The sequence below is a fragment of the Cherax quadricarinatus genome, chromosome 30, assembly GCF_038502225.1.
Source record: "Cherax quadricarinatus isolate ZL_2023a chromosome 30, ASM3850222v1, whole genome shotgun sequence".
NCBI classification, from domain to species: domain Eukaryota; kingdom Metazoa; phylum Arthropoda; class Malacostraca; order Decapoda; family Parastacidae; genus Cherax; species Cherax quadricarinatus.
The window spans coordinates 32,080,015-32,102,746 of NC_091321.1; the positions used below are offsets into that span (position 1 = coordinate 32,080,015).

Sequence of the window (22,732 nt, forward strand, 5' to 3'; positions counted from 1 at the left end):
ATTGAATCGTTATCAAAAAAGTACTTCATCAGAAATACTTAGTTTTCGAAAACGTGACAGTAGTTATTTAAGTAATGCTTGAAAACGGACCCGTGTATAACAGTCTCGGAGAACCTGACACAGCGACCAGCAAGATAACACAAGTATCATATCAAACTCTCCCTTAGTATATGTAACAAAATTAAATAACCATATTCAAACAAATCGTATGCATTAATTAACTATTGATCCCCTGTACATAAATACAATAATTAAATCAGCTTCGTGTCAAAAGGTAATGTACTGAGTGTGCTGGAAATTGCTGCTCGCTGACACAGTCAGCACGCGTGGTAACCCCATCAACCTGTCAGTATTATGTACCACATTAAACTACACACATTGTTATTATGCTTTATAAAGCTCTGTCAAATACAGTTTTATTATATTCACTTTGACAATCGGGAGATTCCTCAAACGTGAATATGTTTTATTTGAGAAGGAAAATAAACGTGTTAAGAAAGTTTAAGCTGGTGGCGATTAAACAGTGAATAAAACGACTGTAAAACTGTGTTAATATGTGTCATGTTATTTTTGTTAGCAATTTATTATGTATAGTGTATTACTGAAGAAAAATGTTTTTAAATAAATATGAAGAGAAAGTTGTGGTAAGAGAGGAAGACAGATAACACTGAAGATGAATGGTTCAGAGAACCGACATGTTGATAAATTAGACACATGTGCAACTCTTGGGTATCTTTATTGAGGAAACGTTTCGCCACACAGTGGCTTCATCCGCTCATATGCCGTATTCTATTCAAGATTGATGGACTGAACACATCGACTCAAGGTTGAGGGACTGATTACCTCATTCTCCTCCTGTTCTTCAAGTTTCTCCTACGTATGGACTGATGAAGCCACTGTGTGGCGAAACGTTTCCTCAATAAAGATACCCAAGAGTTGCACATGTGTCTAATTTATCAACAGATAACACTGGAAAGCAGAGAGAATAATGATAACACTGGAAGGCAGAGAGAATAATGATAACACTGGAAGGCAGAAAGGATAATGATAACACTGGAAGGCAGAGAGAATAATGATAACACTGGAAGGCAGAGAGAATAATGATAACACTGGAAGGCAGAGAGAATAATGATAACATTGGAAGGCAGAGAGAATAATGATAACCTTTGAAGGCAGATATAATAATGGTAACACTGGAAGGCAGAGAGAATAATGATAACACTGGAAGGCAGAGGGAATATTGATAACACTGGAAGGCAGAGCGAATAATGATAACACTGGAAGGCAGAGAGAATAATGATAACACTGGAAGGCAGAGAGAATAATGATAACACTGGAAGGCAGAGCGAATAATGATAACACTGGAAGGCAGAGAGAATAATGATAACACTGGAAGGCAGAGAGAATAATGATAACACTGGAAGGCAGAGAGAATAATGATAACACTGGAAGGCAGAGAGAATAATGATAACACTGGAAGGCAGAGAGAATAATGATAACACTGGAAGGCAGATAGAATAATGATAACACTGAAAGGCAGATAGAATAATGATAACATTGGAAGGCAGAGAGAATAATGATAACACTGGAAGGCAGAGAGAATAATGACAACACTGGAAGGCAGAGAGAATAATGATAACACTGGAAGGCAGAGATTGTAAGATTCGGGAAACATAAAGAGATGAAGAAAGGAATACTAATAAAAACATAATAAGGGTAAAGGAGAAACAAAAGAAGATAAAAGACAAATAAGAACACATATCTAGAAAAAATAAAGAAATAAGGTAATGGTAATAAAGAGATAAAACAAACACTGGGAAAAGAAAGAAACCGTTTTGTTTTTTATATATATACATAAACCCGCTAAGGCCTTTATTAAGCACCAGTGTCTTTATTAAGTAGTGTGACCACTTGATCAAGTCCTGAACAGTTACTGTGACCACTTGATCAAGTCCTGAGCAGTTACTATGACCACTTGATCAAGTCCTGAACAGTTACTGTGACCACTTGATCAACTCCTGAACAGTTATTGTGACCACTTGATCAAGTCCTGAACAGTTAATGTGATCACTTGATCAAGTCCTTAACAGTTACTGTGACCACTTGATCAAGTCCTGAACAGTTACTGTGATCACTTGATCAAGTCCTGAACAGTTACTATGACCACTTGATCAAGTCCTGAACAGTTACTGTCACCACTTGATCAAGTCTTGAACAGTTACTGTGATCACTTGATCAAGTCCTGAACAGTTACTGTGACCACTTGATCAAATCCTGAACAGTTACTGTGACCACTTGATCAAGTCCTGAACAGTTACTGTGACCACTTGATCAAGTCCTGAACAGTTACTGTGACCACTTGATCAAGTCCTGAACAGTTACTGTGACCACTTGATCAAGTCGTGAACAGTTACTGTGACCACTTGATCAAGTCCTGAACAGTTACTGTGACCACTTGATCAAGTCCTGAACAGTCACTGTGACCACTTGATCAAGTCCTGAACAGTTACTGTGACCACTTGATCAAGTCCTGAACAGTTACTGTGACCACTTGATCAAATCCTGAACAGATACTGTGACCACTTGATCAAATCCTGAACAGTTACTGTGACCACTTGATCAAGTCCTGAACAGTTACTGTGACCACTTGATCAAATCCTGAACAGTTACTGTGGCCACGTGATCAACTCCTGAACAGTTACTGTGACCACTTGATCAAGCCCTGAACAGTTACTGTGACCACTTGATCAAGTCCTGAACAGTTACTGTGACCACTTGATCAAGACCTGAACAGTTACTGTGACCACTTGATCAACTCCTGAACAGTTACTGTGACCACTTGATCAACTCTTGAACAGTTACTGTGACCACTTGATCAAGTCCTGAACAATTACTATGACCACTTGATCTAGTCCTGAACAGTTACTGTGACCACTTGATCAAGTCCTGAACAGTTACTGTGACCACTTGATCAAGTCCTGAACAGTTACTGTGACCACTTGATCAAGTCCTGAACAGTTACTGTGACCACTTGATCAAGTCGTGAACAGTTACTGTGACCACTTGATGAAGTCGTGAACAGTTACTGTGACAACTTGATCAATTCCTGAAGAGTTACTGTGACCACTTCATCAATCCTGAACAGTTACTGTGACCACTTGATCAAGTCTTGAACAGTTACTGTGACCACTTGATCAACTCCTGAAAAGTTACTGTGACCACTTGATCAACTCTTGAACAGTTACTGTGACCACTTGATCAAGTCCTGAACAGTTACTGTGACCACTTGATCAAATCCTGAACAGTTACTGTGGCCACTTGATCAAGTCCTGAACAGTTACTGTGGCCACTTGATCAACTGAACAGTTACTGTGACCACTTGATGAAGTCGTGAACAGTTACTGTGACAACTTGATCAAGTCCTGAACAGTTACTGTGACCACTTGATCAATCCTGAACAGTTACTGTGACCACTTGATCAAGTCCTGAACAGTTACTGTGACCACTTGATCAAGTCCTGAACAGTTACTATGACCACTTGATCAAGTCCTGAACAGTTACTGTGACCACTTGGTCAAGTCCTGAACAGTTACTGTGACCACTTGATCAAGTCCTGAACAGTTACTGTGACCACTTGATCAAGTCCTGAACAGCTACTGTGACCACTTGATCAACTCCTGAACAGTTACTGAGACTACTTGATCAACTCCTGAACAGTTACTGTGACCACTTGATCAACTCCTGAACAGTTCCTGTGACCACTTGATCAAGTCCTGAACAGTTGCTATGACCACTTGATCAACTCTTGAACAATTACTGTGACCACTTGATCAAGTCCTGAACAGTTACTATGACCACTTAATTAAGTCCTGAACAGTTATTGTGGCCACTTGATCAACTCCTGAACAGTTACTGTGACCACTTAATCAAGTCCTGAACAGTTACTGTGACCACTTGATCAACTCCTAAACAGTTACTGTTACCACTTGATCAACTCAACCGTTACTATGACCACTTGATCAAGTCCTGAGCAAATACCGCGAGTGGCTTCTTTAAGTATTGATCAGCTTCTTTGATCTCATGATTAAGTATTGATTAGCTACTGTGACTTTGCTATTGAAGGGTTCTTCATCGAATGAACCCATGGTAATTGAGCAATAATAATAATAATGATAATAATAATAATAATAATAATAATAATAATAATAATAATAATAATAATAATAAATATTATTACCTATCTCTCTGCCTTCTCCGTTAGTAGAATATAGGTTGATGAGTATCACCTAGAGAGGATGAGTCCCCAAGAACATGGTGAGTCTAAAATTGACCCACCATGACGGTGTAAGTCTGCGGTGAGTCACCAAGACAATGAGTGTAGAGACGTAAGTAGCTTAACAGGCTGTGAGTAACTAGCCAGACAGGCTGTGAGCAACTAGCCAGACAGGCTGTGAGTAACTAGCCAGACAGGCTGTGAGCAACTAGCCAGACAGGCTGTGAGTAACTAGGACACTGAGAAACAATAAGAAGCGGACAGATGCAATGCATGTACAGTAATATTAAGATGTAGTGACCAGTGTGGGTCACCAAGACAGGCCAGTGTGAGTCACCAGGACATATTAAGTCTAATGAACGTCATAAATACATATTTAATCTAGTGTGAGTCACCAGGACAGGTTAAGTCTAATGTACGTCTTAAAGACAGATTTAATCTAGTGTGAGTCACGAAGACAAACAGATTGAGTCTAGCGTGAGTCACCAAGACATAAAGATTGAGTCTAGCGTGAGTCACCAAGACATAAAGATTGAGTCTAGTGTGAGTCACCAAGACATACAGATTGAGTCTAGTGTGAGTCACCAAGACATACAGATTGAGTCTAGTGTGAGTCACCAAGACATACAGATTGAGTCTAGTGTGAGTCACCAAGACATACAGATTGAGTCTAGTGTAAGTCACCAAGATATGTTTAGTCTATCATGGGTCACTAAGACAGTACGACGGACAAGGTATACTACAGGTTGTGTCAAGTCAGTGCTAACATTATCAACAAGTGTTGCAGGTAAAGCCTTCACCAGGTAGCAACGATTAAATCAAGCCATACTTTAACTGGGGTTTAACACCTTTCAACACTAACATATGAATATACAAAAAAAAAACTTTAGGCTACTCAGAAAAGTAGGTATCTCCTCAGAGAAAAAACATAGTTTATAAAAATCACTGTAAAATATTTCTACATTCCATGCAGATTTATACAAAAATAAACACAATCGTATGGACGTGGTCATTTCTAGATACTCTCAGTTGGGCAGAGCCGGGAACTGAGGCATGCTGATGCGTCTCAGTTGGGCAGAGCCGGGAACTGAGGCATGCTGATGCGTCTCAGTTGGGCAGAGCCGGGAACTGAGGCATGCTGATGCGTCTCAGTTGGGCAGAGCCGGGAACTGAGGCATGCTGATGCGTCTCAGTTGGGCAGAGCCGGGAACTGAGGCATGCTGATGCGTCTCAGTTGGGCAGAGCCGGGAACTGAGGCATGCTGATGCGTCTCAGTTGGGCAGAGCCGGGAACTGAGGCATGCTGATGCGTCTCAGTTAGGCAGAGCCGGGAACTGAGGCATGCTGATGCGTCTCAGTTGGGCAGAGCCGGGAACTGAGGCATGCTGATGCGTCTCAGTTGGGCAGAGCCGGGAACTGAGGCATGCTGATGCGTCTCAGTTGGGCAGAGCCGGGAACTGAGGCATGCTGATGCGTCTCAGTTGGGCAGAGCTGGGAACTGAGGCATGCTGATGCGTCTCAGTTGGGCAGAGCCGGGAACTGAGGCATGCTGATGCGTCTCAGTTGGGCAGAGCCGGGAACTGAGGCATGCTGATGCGTCTCAGTTGGGCAGAGCCGGGAACTGAGGCATGCTGATGCGTCTCAGTTGGGCAGAGCCGGGAACTGAGGCATGCTGATGCGTCTCAGTTGGGCAGAGCCGGGAACTGAGGCATGCTGATGCGTCTCAGTTGGGCAGAGCCGGGAACTGAGGCATGCTGATGCGTCTCAGTTGGGCAGAGCCGGGAACTGAGGCATGCTGATGCGTCTCAGTTGGGCAAAGCCGGGAACTGAGGCATGCTGATGCGTCTCAGTTGGGCAGAGCCGGGAACTGAGGCATGCTGATGCATCTCAGTTAGGCAGAGCCGGGAACTGAGGCATGCTGATGCGTCTCAGTTAGGCAGAGCCGGGAACTGAGGCATGCTGATGCGACTACAACAAAGACATTCTGAACAAATATTGGAATTTATATATGGTATCCTACCCAGCATATTATGTATTAATGTTTCCTTAAACCTTATATGTCTAAAAATAAGATTTTGTTTCTAAATATTAGCAAATTATAAGTTACTCTCATCTAGAACTGAGTGATTATGAGTTAAAGTAATGCCAAATGCATAATTCTAAACATGTGGTGTGTCTATGTCTAAGGTAAAAACAATCTAAGAATGAACTCTAGAAAACAGTAAGCTAGGTTATAAGATTAGAGTCTTCAAGAAAAGATCTCTCTACTGCGTCAGCTTGAGCTCAATAAACTAATAAGTAATCTTCAGGCACTTCAGTTTTTATTTGATATGTTCTTGATTAATAATTATTTCTGGCATGGCAGTTCGTCGTTAGCTCCTAGGAATAGTTTAATTTTTAAATGTGAATTTGAGAAACTTAAGGGAAAAACTGATACCATTTTGAGAAAATAATATGATGTGGAGTTATTTACACTACATGGGATCTACTTGGGGAATTTTTCTTTAAATTGGAAAAGGCAAAAGAAATACTTAGGTACGTTTTGTTAGAAAAAAATAAAAGTTTTCGTTCTCCTGTTGGTTTAAAAACTGTTTCTGAAATTTAACTCTTTTATACAAAATCTTCATTAGCACTGTACCCCACTGAGAGAATATTTGGAATACCATGTTTACATAAACATTTCCATATACTATTATTAATCAAACAAAACACAAAAGCAAGCCCATTAAATCTCCTAAAGTTTTGCACCGAAAGTTTTTATTTAAACTTAGGAAAAAGGCACAGTGTTGATGAAGAAATTTTTGTTTTTTGGATTCTTAAAATAATAGCATTTCAGGCCACAGCAGTTGCAGTTAGTAAACACTCTCTACCTGTTCGTTCCCAGATTCTCGGATGTGATGCTGTTGGGAGAGGAAATAAAAGTGTCAACACGAGTTCGGGAGCTGTGTTGACTGCAGAAGTTCAGGGCTCAGTTGAGAACAGCAGAAGTGGGGCTCAGATTGCTGAATGTGGCGGGAATGGGCTCATCCTTAATTATAGCAGCTAATTATACCAATGTGCTTTTGTGGCAGCTTATGAACATGCACATTCAGGCAGGAATATTCAACTATTTTAGAGGTAATCAATAAATATTATACTTAATAAATTTTGATAATAAATGTTAGTAATTATTTATATATGTTTTCAAAATATTAGCTGCCACAAAATATCTTGGAAAGCTGGACTATAGCTCTACGAAATGCCGTCCATATTTTTGAGCAGCTGATGTATAAACACCAAAATATAAATGTGTTTCCACCAACTTCTTTTTAAGAACTAATAATCACTGAAAATTTTCCAATCAATACTGAAACAGACTGCATCATCTTCGTTTCTGAAGGCTGAAGCTAAGACTTTAGCGAACTTTTTGTAATGACAGTAACTTAAGACCAACAGTGAGTCTGTCAAAGCTGTGAAGAAAATGTGGACGACTGACATTCAATGGACATCACTTCCCTGTGTTATATTTGGGGAATACACCGTAAGCTTTATATTTTTTACATAAAAAGTATATTGATATCTATCTTAAAATAGTAACATTATATATATATATATATATATATATATATATATATATATATATATATATATATATATATATATATATATATATATATATATATACATACAAGATAGCCACAAAAGCAAGTGTTATCAAATATGCAGGTTAACCACAGTGATAACACAGTCAAAAGGTAATCTAAACACTTTCAACCAATGGGGAATTTCCCTCCGCCTCTGTTAAATTCGTTTATCAAAACAATACACTTGAATAATTAAAAGAGCAACTATTTCTCACAACATAATTTTATTTAATCAAAGCAAAAACTGATCTTATGGAATATACGATTTGAAATGTTGTATATAACAAATGAAATTTTAGTATTATGTTTATGAATAACATTTGAAACTGCTGGTACACCCAAAGTACAGGATAGAGTATATTTAAAAACTCATGAAAAAGGCGTTTTGGTATCGCTAATACAAGCATTGTATTCACGGTTTAAATTCTTTGTTGTTTTACCGAGGTATGAACATATTAAGCCAAAAATATCCGGGACGCATAACTTATCCCATATTAGTTCCATTATTCAAGATTCAGTACCATTCCGTACCGAAAAGTTACTAGTAAGTGCAAATGGTGTTGTTAATGGCCAGTCAATATGACGTGAAACCCTTGGAATATAGCACATGAAACCTGAAAAAAATTAAACAATATTTTTACCTGTTTGAACTCAATAACGTTAAACATAATCAATGCACGAAATTTTAAAGACATACTCTGAAAGGGAAATTTGTCCATTTTTTTGATTTGTGAACATTTAATAGAGCACTTAAAAGTTATCTGCACACTTTCAGCAGTTTGTAACTTAATGCAAAAGGTCTTCTGAGAAAGACCAAATTAACGGGTGAGATAAAACGTGAATGACAAGTATGACTGATTTGAAACAAGTTTTTTTTTTTTCGTTTTTGCAAACATTTAATAAAAGGCTCAGGGTACGGTTTATAATTCTTATATTATGAAATTTGGATATTATGAAATTACTTAATTTTATTGTTATGGGTATCACAACATTCCAATGATTCTTAACATTGCTGACACCCCAGATCTGTGACGTCATTCGATTTTTTTTTAGAGCTAAGCACACAGCCCGCATGTAAGACTTCATTCTAATTAATTATGTTACGCTACGGTTACGACCGTTTTACACTATGATTATCCTGCATATATATATATATATATATATATATATATATATATATATATATATATATATATATATATATATATATATATATATATATATATATAAACACCTTCCAGTAGGAAAAAAAGTGGCAAAAGTGTAAAATGACAATCTAGGAAAATAGCATAGAATTTAAAAATATCACAAAAATGCGTCACCGTCCTATGGTGATGTTGTGGTTTATATCATTACCAAAAAACAATATTTATGTTTTTATCACATATCTGAAGTTCAGAATAAAGCTAGATTAAGTGTCTTTAAAATATTTTAACTCACATTAAAGTCAAAAGCCAATATTTACAGCCACTGACAGCACACATCACACAGTCTCGCTCAAGCACAGGACACACGAAGAGGAATAGTGAACAAAATATATCACAACAGATAGGATGTGCAAACATCTGATATAATAAAGGTAAAAATTTTTTTTTTTTTGGTAAAACTGCAAAAGCACACAATGACACCACGACGAAGCAAGCAAAGGAAACAGGGTGAAAATACTCGGATAGAAGTTCATTACCAATCAAAAATAAAGTCTGGAATGCTTGAACTTCCAGCTGCTCAGAACAGGAGGGCCTTGGTTAGCATTATAACAAGATACATGTTCAAACTGATGCATAAGACACATTTGAAACACTTAGGTATCTTCATCTTCATCTTCAGTAGAATACTGCTGAATTTAACACTGGGGGCAGTAGAAGTTGTTTTGACGTGATTAGTCCGTCATTCTCGGTGAGAGGTGGTCAGTCCCTTAAGGTTAAGCACTGATATGAGGCTTGTATCTTCTTTGCTAAGGAATTGTTTTCCATGACTTCCACTCGTCAGCGACGCTCACCCGAGATGTCATTCCAGCTGCTTCATCTCGTCTCTTGTAAATAAGATCTGATCACGTCCCACCGAGGGCGACGGACTGATCATGTTAAAACAACTTTTACTGCTTCGAGTATTATATTACCTTACACCCTACTGTAGAAGTATGTTGTGCAGGCGAAACGTTTTGGCAATAAATATACACAGGTGCTGCAAATGTGTTTTATTCGTCAACTTGTCGGTAGTGTATACTATCAACAATGATACATGTTCCTGCTGTCTAACTTGAAAATCTTAATTAAGGCGTCTGAGGCTCCAAGACCCTCCTTCACATGGAACACAGCAGTAGAAGATTCAAGGGATTTACCAGAGACGTTGACACCCTCGAGGCACCACTCACACATGAACACACTTTCACACACACACTCCTTTGGATCACAGACATGATGGGGCTACACTTGACCAGGAGGTAACAGCACTTACCCTTGACGGAGAAGTCCTGGCGCTCGATAGTGTAGTAGGTGAGAGGTAGACCACCGTCGTCCTTAGGTGGTCCGAATGTTATTAAGCATGACGTTGAAAAGATCTCAGACACCTGCAGAGGAGCACAAAAATTACACACCAGAAAGGAACAAAAGAAGAACACACTGGAGAAATACAAGAAAAGGAAATTAAATTAATTATCAGGAGGAAAAAATCGAAATAGTCTAGTAGAAAAACCGCTGTAGGAGGAAAAAAAAGATGAAAATAAAAAAAATGGATGAGGAGCAAAAAAATCAGGAGAATTCAGGACAGAAATGAAAGATAGAGGGAGAGAGAGAGAGAGAGAGAGAGAGAGAGAGAGAGAGAGAGAGAGAGAGAGAGAGAATAAGAGGGTGACCCAGTAGCAGTACCTCAATATTGGTAGGCGGGCTTGGCTTATCTTGCATGTTGATCCTGACTTCCTTGCTACTCTCACCGGCTTTGTTGGACATCCTGATGACGTATTTCCCGCTCTGGTCCCTACTCGGTTTCTTGATGGTGTAAACGACCTTCTTATCCAGTATGTTTACCTCAACATCCTTGACGTTCATAGGCTTGCCGTCCTTCAGTAACTTGGCCTCCACCTTAGAGATCCTCGAGCCGGGAACTGAGAAACAGGGAGAATGTGTAGGAGCTGTTTAGGCTTCGGTTCCTTTAAGCTACTGTAGAACAGTGCTATATATTTAATTTTGCAAAACCTTTGCTCTATTGATGGTCACAGACATACTTTTGGCTCCGAGCAGGTATGAGAATACAATAAATATTCATTGCCATGCTCGGACATTACTGTACTTATTTATGTCCAACTGCGTTTGCAAAATTATAAAACCGGAAACAGCGTAGCACATGAGAGAAGAGCCGCTCATGGACACTACGTGAAATACATGTTAGGTCAATCACTGTGTAAGCAGGACTGTGTGGCGTTCACACCTGATCCAGCAAGTGCTGGATCAATTTACTTCTGAGGCTGAGATTAAAGCACTATGAAGAAAAAGGGATGGAACTGAACCTAATGTAATGAGGCACATGTGCAACACATGTGCAACACTTGTGTAGGTTTGTTGTCGAAATGATTCGCCTGAACTGAAGGCTTCTTTGGTAGAATTTTGAACCGACCACTTCCTGAGAGGTGGTCAGTCCCTCAGACCGAGGGACTGGCCATATATCAAGACTGAGGGACTGATAACCTCAAAATTACTTTTTCTACTGTCCAGCGTAGAAAAAGCCAGCTGCACCGAAACGTTGCAGAAGTATCCTAGTTATCAACAAAGGTGCCTAGAAAAAAGTGGTCAGTTCGTTTCCCTTACTTTAAAGGAATGACTGCTGCCTTCTATCGACGCTGAGGGACTGATCACCTAATAATTACATCTCCACTTATTCCAATGTCTCCAGTATTATAAGCACCTCTGTAAAAAAAAGCCACTTGAAAAAAAAAAGCCAGGTGATGAGTCGCAAAGTTTCGACAGTAAGGATACTCATAATACAGAGGAATTCTTATTACAGTGCCGTTCTTCTTTGTATAATAATTTAAAAACCTATTTATATTCATAGCGCACTGCCGCTCAATGCTTCCAGTGACGCCGAAGACATGAACTGGTTAATAGTGACTGCGATCCTGCACCGCAGTATAACATGATAATCTTATGCTGCAAATTGATTAAACATGTGACTCTGGCTTCTTGAGTTAATTTCCTTGTGAATATGACTATCAGTTCACTTCATTTTAATGAATGACCTTGTGCTTTTAAACATTGAGTCGTATGACCATGAATGACAGAACTAATATTTTTTTGTAAAGTAAAAGGACACAAGTGCAACTAATGTGACATTTATTGTGGCAACGTTTCGCTCTCCAGGAGCTTTATCAAGGTAATGGCTTGATAAAGCTCCTGGAGAGCGAAACGTTGCCACAATAAATGTCACATTAGTTGCACTTGTGTCCTTTTACTTTACATATTGTCGGTAATTCTACCAACTTTATTATAATATTTTTTTGATTAAACATAAGTCACTACAGGACTCACTTGTGTAAGGAACCTCGAAGACCAGAGGCTTGGTCACTGGCCCTTCAATGGGTTCCTCCGGCTTGATGCTGGGCGGCTTCTCTCCCTCGCCCACACTCAGCTGGCAAGCCGTCTCCAAGTTCCCGCACACGGCCTGCAAGCACAAACACTACATGTTGGTGACACTCCAAGACGGTGAAACCACCAGCACGTTTTATTTGCTTGCAGTGTGGCTCCAGGTGCCGACATTTGACGCCCGTAACCATAAATAGGTGCGCGAGAACTGGTGAGTATATGATAAATTCAAAGCTACGATGCCCATTTTTACTTTATAAGCCCATTTTCAGTTTTTAGCTTAGATATTTCTCTGTAGCTATACAACCTCGATCATCATTTGATGAGAGATGATCTAACCTTAATTTCTCCCTCGTGGGCAGTGGCGGCTTCCTTAATGATGAGGCGGTGTACGGCGCCATTCTTCTGGATCTCATAGTTATCTCCTTCTGTCACCTCCTTGCCATTGATGAACCACTGCAGAGGAGCGTTGGGGTCCACTAGCTCTACTTCGAACGTCGCCGGCTGCTTCTCGTAAGTCATCTGATCTTGTAGCTTCTTCTTGAACTTATTCTCATCTGTGGAAGGTCAGGGAAGAGTCAGGTGGGACTTATATGTCTCCAGGTAGAAATGTATGAATTTCCAGGAGTGCATTTGACTAGCTTTGAACACAGTTTGCACACACTGCTGTCAGTTATTTTTACCACCTGCCACCCAGCACCAGCCACTTATAAATATCTGTTCTTACTACACTGAAATTATTTCTTTATCCACTATATAAAATTTACGAGTATTTATTCCTTCCCTTTATCAGTAACCTCCCAACATATTACCTGCAATTTACGAACACCTATTCCTCTCCACAATACCTGTCACACACGAACGTTTGTTCCTTTTCGCTATGCGAACATTCCTACAAAATAGCACTAACTACCTTTTCCGAGGCCCTTTCCCAATTTTCAACGAAGTACATTAACTTGAGACTATTTTGTTCCTTCCCACCGATCTACCCATCATCATTACCACTTGTCTCTACCCGCTAACCAATCATTTCACCACTTCTACCAAATGTATTTTCCCACTACCCACCACTTATCTCACCCCCACTGTTTTGTTTACCCACAACCTGCCCCTTCCCTCGCCACCATTCATCACTGCCAATATCCACTTACACTGAACAATCAGCTCGCAGGTGGTCTCGTCAGCATTTGTCTTGCAGGTGTAGTTGCCTGCATCGTCCATGGTAATGCTCTTGAAGACCAGCTGTCGTTTCTTGCCATCCTTCATGATCTTGATGCTGTGGTAGCATAGGATGAGAGTTAGTCCAGCTCCTCCGGCACACACACTTACTAGTGGAAGTCGGCACACACACACTAGCAACCCCCCTCCAGTTGATGCTATTTAGAATGAAACCCGTGACAAAAAATCTCAAGGGAGCCATGTTCATTGTACAGGTGGCCGAGATGGCCTGACTGAGTTCTCAAACCAGAGTGTCAGGGACTCGCAAGATCAATTTCGAATCCTAAAAAAATAAGAGCCTAAGAATATTTCCAGCTAGGGCATATCTTAGTTTTGACGTTTTTTTTTGGGGTCTCTTTACGTTATAGATCGAGCCAGCCGAATGAGCTATCACATCTTCAAACAGGAGAAATATTTTAAGCGACCAGGTCTTGTGAGTATCTGGGTTCAGAATCTCGGATTTAAAACGTGAGGGAGAAACCAACTGGAGAAGATTGCATTATCAAGGCCGTCAACCACACTGGTCCATGTGATGTAGATGGTCTCTCAAACTTTCTGTACTGTGTCAGGTGTTTTGTTGGTCGGGGTCAATTATATTTTTCATATTCCGTGTCAGATGCATTTTTTTTTTTGTCTGTCACTAAAACTTTTCACACTTCGTGTCAGGCTTGTCGTTGCTTGTCTTCCCTCAAGTTGTGCCCTCCCTCCCCCCCCCCAAAAAAAAAAAATACTAAATAAGGGAGCCAAAATATTAAGGACTATGGTCCATAAAAATATAAATGGACTGCACACAAAAATAGATTTGGAAGCAAAAACATAAAATAAGAATATTCAAAAGATTCACAGCTCACACACAAAAATAGTTCGTGCTCAAGGTGCTGTATTTGCTATACTGGATGCTCACTTAGTGGCCTCAGAAGCAATTAAAGTATTTGATGCTTGCTGAGTGGCCACACCAACAGTGTAATACGTGATGGGTGTTTGGTGTCTTCAAATAACAGTATAATATGTGATGGCTGTTTAATAACCACAAAAAAAACAGTTAAATATGCTATGCTTGATGAGTGGACTCAGGAATGGTAGAATGTTATGTTCGTTGTGGCCACAAGCAGTATGGTGTCTACTGAATGTTCTCAGAAACACTGAAATATGTGAAGCTCGCTGAGTGTCCCTAACAGTGAATGTGATGCTTGATTAATAGTCACAGGAACAGTGGAATATACTATGCTTGTTGAGCGGTTCCGCGAAAAAAAAAATAGAATATAATATGTTTGGTATGTGACCTCAGAAGTCGTAGAATATGTGATGCTTGCTGACTGTTCCTACATACAGTGGAAAATGTGACGCTTGCTGAGTGGCCTCAGGAGCAGAATACATAAATGCTCCCTGCGGAGCAGCTGTATAGTCCTTGTGGCTTAGCGCTTCTTTTTGATTATAATAATAATAATCCCTGCGGAGCATGGACTACAGTTATGTACACAAAAAGGTGTATGTCTGTCAGAGTATATACACTGAAAATTTACTCCAATCCTTATTTTAGGGATTAGAGTGTTCTTGACTGGTGGTGAACAGGTTACATGCAGCCTTAATGACCCTCGCATAGTCTATAGGCTTTCAACCTAATTAACCAACCAGCATGGACCGCATTCCGCAACCGGTGACCTGTTTACCTCTGCCTCTCTACCTCTGGCATGCTAAGTACAAGACGTGGAATAACATAAATATTAATAATCACACATACCGTAATGTTTCAAGACAGATTACAAAAGTACAAAGTTTTACTACGTAACAAAACTACTCACAATTACTAAAGATACAAAAATACCCAGGTAGAGAGGCAATCATAAATTAATTTAGCTGGAAGTTGAAATTAAAAATTTTTGGTCTCCAGCGGACAGATGCGGATGGCGGCCCAGATCACGAACACAACTACGGTGGCTGAGCTGCAGTGCGAGAGCCTAGAAGCAACCTTGTTCCAAACACTGAGGAGAGTGACAGTTCAGTTCCAGTACTCACTAGGTGTGAACATTGCTGAGGCGTTACACTTCTCAGCAGCTGGGCACCAGCCAGACTGGTCCTCTAAGAAAACACACAATAGGCATGATGTCCTTTCCTTAGAGCCTGACTGGTACCACCCAACTGCTGAGAAGTGTAATCGCTCCGGCAATGTTCACACCTAGTTAGTGTTGGAGTTGGCGGCAGTGACTATTCTCCTACTCACCAGTGTCTGGAATAGGGAAAGCTGATGCTACCGTCCTGGACAGACAGGCAGGCAGACAGACAGACAGACAAACAGACAGACATATATTTCGTAATCGGGAGATGCAAAGCTAGAGCAGTAGAAAAGCGGGGAAAGGAGAAGCGACGTATATAGCTTCTTTAAACCACTGGTGTTGCGCCCAGTGATGTTCAGTGCTTAACTTGAAGTTTTAGTTTTATCTCGGTATCGGTTTAATATCTTCAGTTTAATGTTGCTAATTCGTTTTACTGATTTGATTGAGTCAATATATTTGTTTAAAACTCGTGATTTATAAAGTTTTATGAGGAAGATTTACTACTAGGTTACCAGGTGTTGAGTCTGGGCCTTGCGGGATCTGCTGGCGTCCAGACAGATGGTCGGACTGAGCGGAAAATGAATTAAATGTTAAGAGAGAACAAATGAAATGGATACCAAGGCCAAATTGTCCATTGGTGACACCTGGAGACACCACTCATTTACCTTTCGGCGCGGAGCGACGCACATGCTTGAGATCTGCGAGAGGGCAACACCATGTCAACAGTGATATGGCAGTCCAAGTATTCCTTGGCTTGTTTACATCGTGAGCGACAAGATGAGGCAAAGCCGTAGCTGTTTACTATAGCTACACTCACAGTAATGATGCACACCTCCAGCTAATGTACCACAGCAAGAGTTGTATAGCTATACCAGAGAGCTATAATTTCTATAAAAGAATATTTATACAGGTCTTCAGATAATGATGCAATCCACTGAAAATAGATTACTAAAAAAGTCTGAATATGTCTGAATTATGTTAGCTGTTTCGTCTATCACATGGTCAATGTTGACCTCTAGTTCCTGTAATATCTGGGCACAATTAAACTACTTAATCATCTCTAAAAATCCACACAAGAAACAAAAGTCTCTGGGAGGAATCCCAAAGACTTTTTTTTTCCTTGTGTGGTCACTGGCATTTGGCAATGTTCCTCCGACTCCATGTAATGCATTGGTTGCCTTATTTTCTTAACACCCTTGCAATAATGCAATGGTTGCCTCACTTTCTGAACACCTTTGCAATAATGCAATGGTTGCCTCACTCTCTGAACACCTTTGCAATAATGCAATGGTTGCTTCACTTTCTGAACACCTTTGCAATAAAGCTCAAACTGCTAAATTGGGTCTGTCACATCTTGTCGCTACGAAAAAAACTTGTCTGGAGAGTTTAATAAAAAATAAGGCTAATGAAAATAGCTGACAGACGAGAGAAGAGATGGACTTGTAACTACACAGACATATAACACTTGGAAGATGATAGTTCATGAAGAGGAGAATACACAGAAATATGTCTTAATATAAAACTAATTCTCAAATTAATTCGCACTGTCAGCATATATCTATTGAGACATATTACACATACACACTCACACACATACAGGCGGGCCACACACACACACACACACACACACAGAGTGGGACCAGGAGCTGTGACTCGACCCCTGCAACCACAATTAGATGAATACACACGAAAAACGCACACACACACGCACACATACATACAGACGCAAATATATTTCTTTAACCCAGAAGAATTAAAAAAACCGAATTATCTAAAAGATAAAATGTGTCGATATTTTTTATTAATGTACAATTAACATAGGTTGAATTTTCTTTTTGATTTTTACTCTGCAGAAAATCTATCATAACAACCTCACTTAAACTGGTTGGAATATTATATAATATAATCCTAGTTTAATTTGGTTAATATTAACTTCATTGAAATATTATATTTCTGTGATATTCCGACGGATTTTTGACAGAGTTATAAGAAAAATTTGTATATGTTCGACTTGTCTGGCACAACGACTGATGCAGAATATATTTTAATTAACACATCTGCCACTTCCCACCGAGGAAGGGTGACCCGAGAAAGAAGAAACACCTTCATTATCACTCCAGCACTGTCTTGCCAGAGGTGTTTCAGAGTGCAGGCACTGTACTTCCCACCTCCAGGACTCAAATCAGGCTAACTGGTTTCCTTGAATCCTTTCATAAATATTACCTTGCTCATACTCCAACAGCACGTCAAGTCATTAAAACCATTTACCACCACACGCTCCTAACACGCTCACGCACGCTTGCTGGTAGTCAAAGCCCCTCACACACAAACCTTCTTCTGCTCAAAATGGCGTCATTGCATATTAGTGTCGTGAACAAGATTCTAACTCATTCCGATAACATTTTCAGCTTTGAGAGAGATTTTGTATATATGAATACGAGGAACAATCTAATTACTGTAATTTTAATTAACTGTTCTAGCTTCATAAATGAGAAAGTCTAAGCACCTAACTAATACTGAAGGCAGTATGAAAACTGCTTAAAACGGCAACGACTGAGTAGGTAAACGTACGCTTTGCTATCAGGTGTCAGTTTCTTGTCCCCGTAGAACCACTCTACCTCAGCCTCGGCCTCGTCCACATCGCACTCAAGAACGACTTTGTGATTCTCGGTCACCGTCTTGGACTTGAGCTGCTTAGTGAATTTGAAAGGCTGATCTGGAAGCAGACGGAAAGAGGAATGAGTTTTAGGATTGTTGGCCATATTTTCTTAATTTAATTGATAGTAAGATTAATTTCACCGCAAACTAACATAGTTATTCAGTTCAACACCTGAAACGTTTTTGGAACATGTAAAGTTTACAACTTCTTAATCCATGATATGATAGTTTAGAACATCTCCAAGTTCTTATTTTATTAGGATCCGGAAGCAACTTTCTCATAAATTCCCGAGACAATAATTTATACAATCCAGGGCACAAGAGTCTTGCAATTTCCCAAGCTATATATTTAACTGGACACAATTATACTGAGAACTATCCAGGTTCTCAGCCTATATGTCCAGGACTCGAAGATCTCCAAAGCCACTTACCAACGATGGTAAGCAAGGTCTCAGTGGCTTCCTTCTCGCATCTGAAGATCTTGGCTGTGTACTTGCCCTTGTCTTTCTTGCTGGCGTTCTTAATGGTGAGACGAACTGTGCCCGTCATGTCTTTGTAAGTTTCGAACTTTTCGTCTTCCTGCCATCAGAGAGTAAACTTGGTAATTTTGGTTTATTCTAACTACCAAATAGATGCCATTGTCGTAGTTTTCCTATATCAAAGAACCCCCGTCCTTTGATATTGGCATTATATAAAAAAAAACCGTTTCCGCATTCCAGAAGACCAAATTCAAACAAAGAATAACTTCTGTAACCTCATTCGTTTTAAAATATGTAAGTTGTAATAATGATACATCGATCGGCAACATTTTAGGTAAAAGGACACATGTACAAGTAATGTGATATTTTATTGTGGCAACGTTTTGCTCTCCAGGAGGTTCACAAAACTCCTCGACAGCGAAACGTTACCACAGTAAAACGTCACATTAGTTCTACATGTGTCGTTAAACCCAACAAAAAACTTTTACAAAAAATACAAAGAAAACAAATCAACAGATTTAACTCAGAGATGTTATAATAAATAAAAATTACGTTATATTGATGAGAAAGTGGAATTAATTTGTAATAATTATACTTCACAAAGAGAAATTTGCTTAACTGTTGAAAATATTTCTACGTTACCTCAATTTTCTCGTCTCCCCTGAACCAGTGGACGATGGCTTTGTGGGAGTTGACCTGAGCCTCGAGGGTTGCGTCTTTGGTAGTGTAGCTAGAGATCTTTTTAGGCAAAGGCCGCACAAATTTGTAGTCAGGATCAGGCTCTGAAGGAACGAAACCATGTTAGACATGATAGGCTGAATGGGGCCAAGCAGGATAATTGTGAGAACTGTATTAACAAACAGATTATATCAAGAAACAGATACTGCAATAAAAAAATCTTCTACATTTACTTTAGCTAATTTCTGTCTTATTCCTTTGCGAAAACATCACTTATAAGAATTAGCGATGAGAACGGATCTAAAACATATGGTAAAGCAATCATTACTAAAAGGGATGGCCGTAACCAAACTTATGACTCACGAAATCGCAATAACAAAATTGCAAACAAATCTCAGAACGAGTGGTGATCGAACTCATGGCAGGCGAGTTCTAAAACTCACAGACAAGTCTGTTTAACCACACTTGTTTGTGGGATTCGTCTGTAAAAGCCTGCACTTGTTGTCACAGTGGGGCCCATGCTAACATGACTACAAGTGTGGAAAAGGCACTTATGTATAGTTATAGACATTTATTGCAGGAAACGTTTCACCACGAGATGCTTCTTCAATCGTGGCGAAACGTTTCCTTTAATAAATGTCCTGAACTATACATAAGTGCCTTTTTCCACATCTTGTCGGTATCACCATACCATTTCCCAGTTGACTATAGGACTCTCCTGTGTTGGGTTCGAGCTCCACCCGTTCTGTGATTTGATTCTAAGAACATTAAAGGACGACAAAGATTAAATTGTACATTACACAGCACTGACCATTACAAAGATATTTAAATCTATTCCTAGTATTTATCGAATAATAAGCCTAAATCCAGCAATTTATAATTTCATGTATACATGTAACTCGAACTGGGCAACATTTAGCGAACCATACATAAAAATTTATCAGCGTGGCCTATGTAGAAATCGTTCATATTTAACAAATCTTTGTCACTGTAAATAAAACAGTAGTGATGCGATATACCAAGACCTTCCTAAAATCCTTATAACAGATATATTTCAAAATTTAATCCAAGCGGTATAGATAGATGTTACAGCAATCCATCATAAGTAATTATCCGGACGCATACAGAAAATGCCAGTGACTGACTAGACATAATGCCCTTGGCGTCAGTTTGGGTACCCTACATGTCAAAGGGGCCAGCAGTGACACCAAACATGCCACAGATGTCACTCTTAGAAGCCGTCCAGTGCCAGATTTTCATAATATCAGTAGTGAGCTATTCTGTTTAACATCAAAATAGTGTGAAATTCGAAAAAAAAGTGTTCACAGTATCCTATAAAACAGAAAAATGGGCCCATATAAAAAGAATAATCCAAGAAAAAGTTATAGGGCCATTTAGTTGTATTAATAAACATTAACATGGAAGTGTAGGCTAAAATAAATTCAATATCAAAACAGTAATGCAGAAATATATCTCCCATTATAATGAAATATATTAATCCCTAATTGCACAAAGCATGCACTAATTAGTCATCATTTCGGAATGCACTCACTCTCCATCAATGTATAATATATTCGTTCATTTGAAATAAAATCGTGTCAATGTTAATGACATGACATAATTTACGTTTGATAAGACAACATTTCAGAATACTGTGTGATCTGGGACAACAGTTCGGAGTCTATCACAAACTTGTTAATTCAGTAGTCGTTCAAGTTTCTATATTATTAATGTTATGCAGCCAGTTGGAACATGACAGACTTCAGCACTGGAGGAACGTAAACTTATCAACTGACCTTTACTCTGAAACTGGAAAAAAAAAATGGAGTCAATGTAAAGGATTCAAAGATATATTTAAGTGAAATGTGAAGACTTACCCTGGACGGTGAGGATGGCGGAGCAGGAGATACCCATGCACTCCACCGTGTATCTTCCCATGTCGTCCACTGTAGGCTTGCTGATCACAATGCTGTGTACGCAGCCCTCAGACTTGAACTTATATTTGGATCCAGAAAACAGCTCCTATGAGAGATGTAAAAATACGGTAAGTTTCTTATTGTTTAATTACTTAAGTGTAGTTACCTAAACCAGTTTGTTGGTATTGAGTCATAGGACTTGCCACAACTTTTAACTTCATATTGGATGATGTAATGTCTCCATCACATCTGTTTTTAGATATGTGAAATTGTTGAGCTTGCACAGTCGTCTCCTTTCATCTTATCTACGGTTATATATCTCCATCTTTAATCTTTTCAACTAATGAGCCATTTACAGTATTTTCAGTCTTCATAATTCATATATTTTAGAATTGGAAAAAATTTGCATTTTCTAGATATGATTTACTTAGGTGCAGTTATGCATTACCGCTGCATATTTCAATTTTTATCTACCTTATTCTCAGAACTGCACTTTTTTGAACCTCTCACAATTTTTATATCTGAAAAATGTTATGAAGCTTCTCACTTCTGTATTTATGTGATCTTATGGCAATTATTTATCTGTAGTTGTCTTAGTTCTCTCTCAGTATTTTCAACATTTTCCATATTTTATTACATAATTTATATTCTTCAATAAAATCCAAAATCTGTCTGTCATTCTTTTTTCCAAGTCTTCTAGTCGGATATACCTCTCTTTTTTTCGTAGTCTTTTTGGATTATCTTTTATTTTCTTAAGTATTCCTGAAAGAATTTCTTTAAGTGATTAAACTAATTACCTTTTCGTTTATAATTTAAGAACTCATCCAATTGGATTGAAACTTTCATTGCTGGTGATGTAAACAGAATAAGGTTCGTTTTACAACTATTGGCATTTGCAAGTGCCCTGTGATTAATTATAAGTGCCAATTCGAATATTTTGACTTTCAAATTGAGTTTTTTCTGTAAAAAAATTGAGAAATTGTTCTCTTCTGAATGTTTTTATTTCTGTAAAAAAAATTGAGCAACCGTTCCCTAATGAATGTTTTTTTTTTTTCTGTAAAAAAATGAGCAACCTTTCCTTTATGATTTTTTTTTTCTGTAAAAAAAAATTGAGAAATCGTTCCCTTTTGAATGTTTTTATTTCTGTAAAAAAATTGAGCAACCGTTCCCTAATGAATATTTTTTTTCTGTAAAAAAAATTGAGCAACCGTTCTTTCATGAATTTTTTTTATTTCTGCAAAAAAAATGAGCAACCGTTCC

The 22,732-nt window shown here is 38.9% G+C and overlaps 1 protein-coding gene across 1 annotated transcript in view; it reads right to left on the reverse strand.

Moving 5' to 3' along the window:
* Positions 1 to 22,732, reverse strand: part of bt (projectin protein bent) — a 237,117-nt gene that overhangs the window by 159,572 nt on the left and 54,813 nt on the right. Inside the window, exons 17-27 of the mRNA XM_070090071.1 lie at positions 21,434 to 21,578; positions 19,521 to 19,660; positions 18,831 to 18,978; positions 18,313 to 18,457; positions 16,407 to 16,439; positions 13,621 to 13,745; positions 12,809 to 13,026; positions 12,416 to 12,548; positions 10,763 to 10,998; positions 10,353 to 10,464; positions 7,143 to 7,172 (exon numbers count right to left, since the gene is read on the reverse strand). Of these exons, the coding sequence (XP_069946172.1) occupies positions 7,143 to 7,172; positions 10,353 to 10,464; positions 10,763 to 10,998; positions 12,416 to 12,548; positions 12,809 to 13,026; positions 13,621 to 13,745; positions 16,407 to 16,439; positions 18,313 to 18,457; positions 18,831 to 18,978; positions 19,521 to 19,660; positions 21,434 to 21,578 (1,465 nt within the window). The remainder of the gene's footprint in view (positions 1 to 7,142; positions 7,173 to 10,352; positions 10,465 to 10,762; positions 10,999 to 12,415; positions 12,549 to 12,808; positions 13,027 to 13,620; positions 13,746 to 16,406; positions 16,440 to 18,312; positions 18,458 to 18,830; positions 18,979 to 19,520; positions 19,661 to 21,433; positions 21,579 to 22,732) is intronic.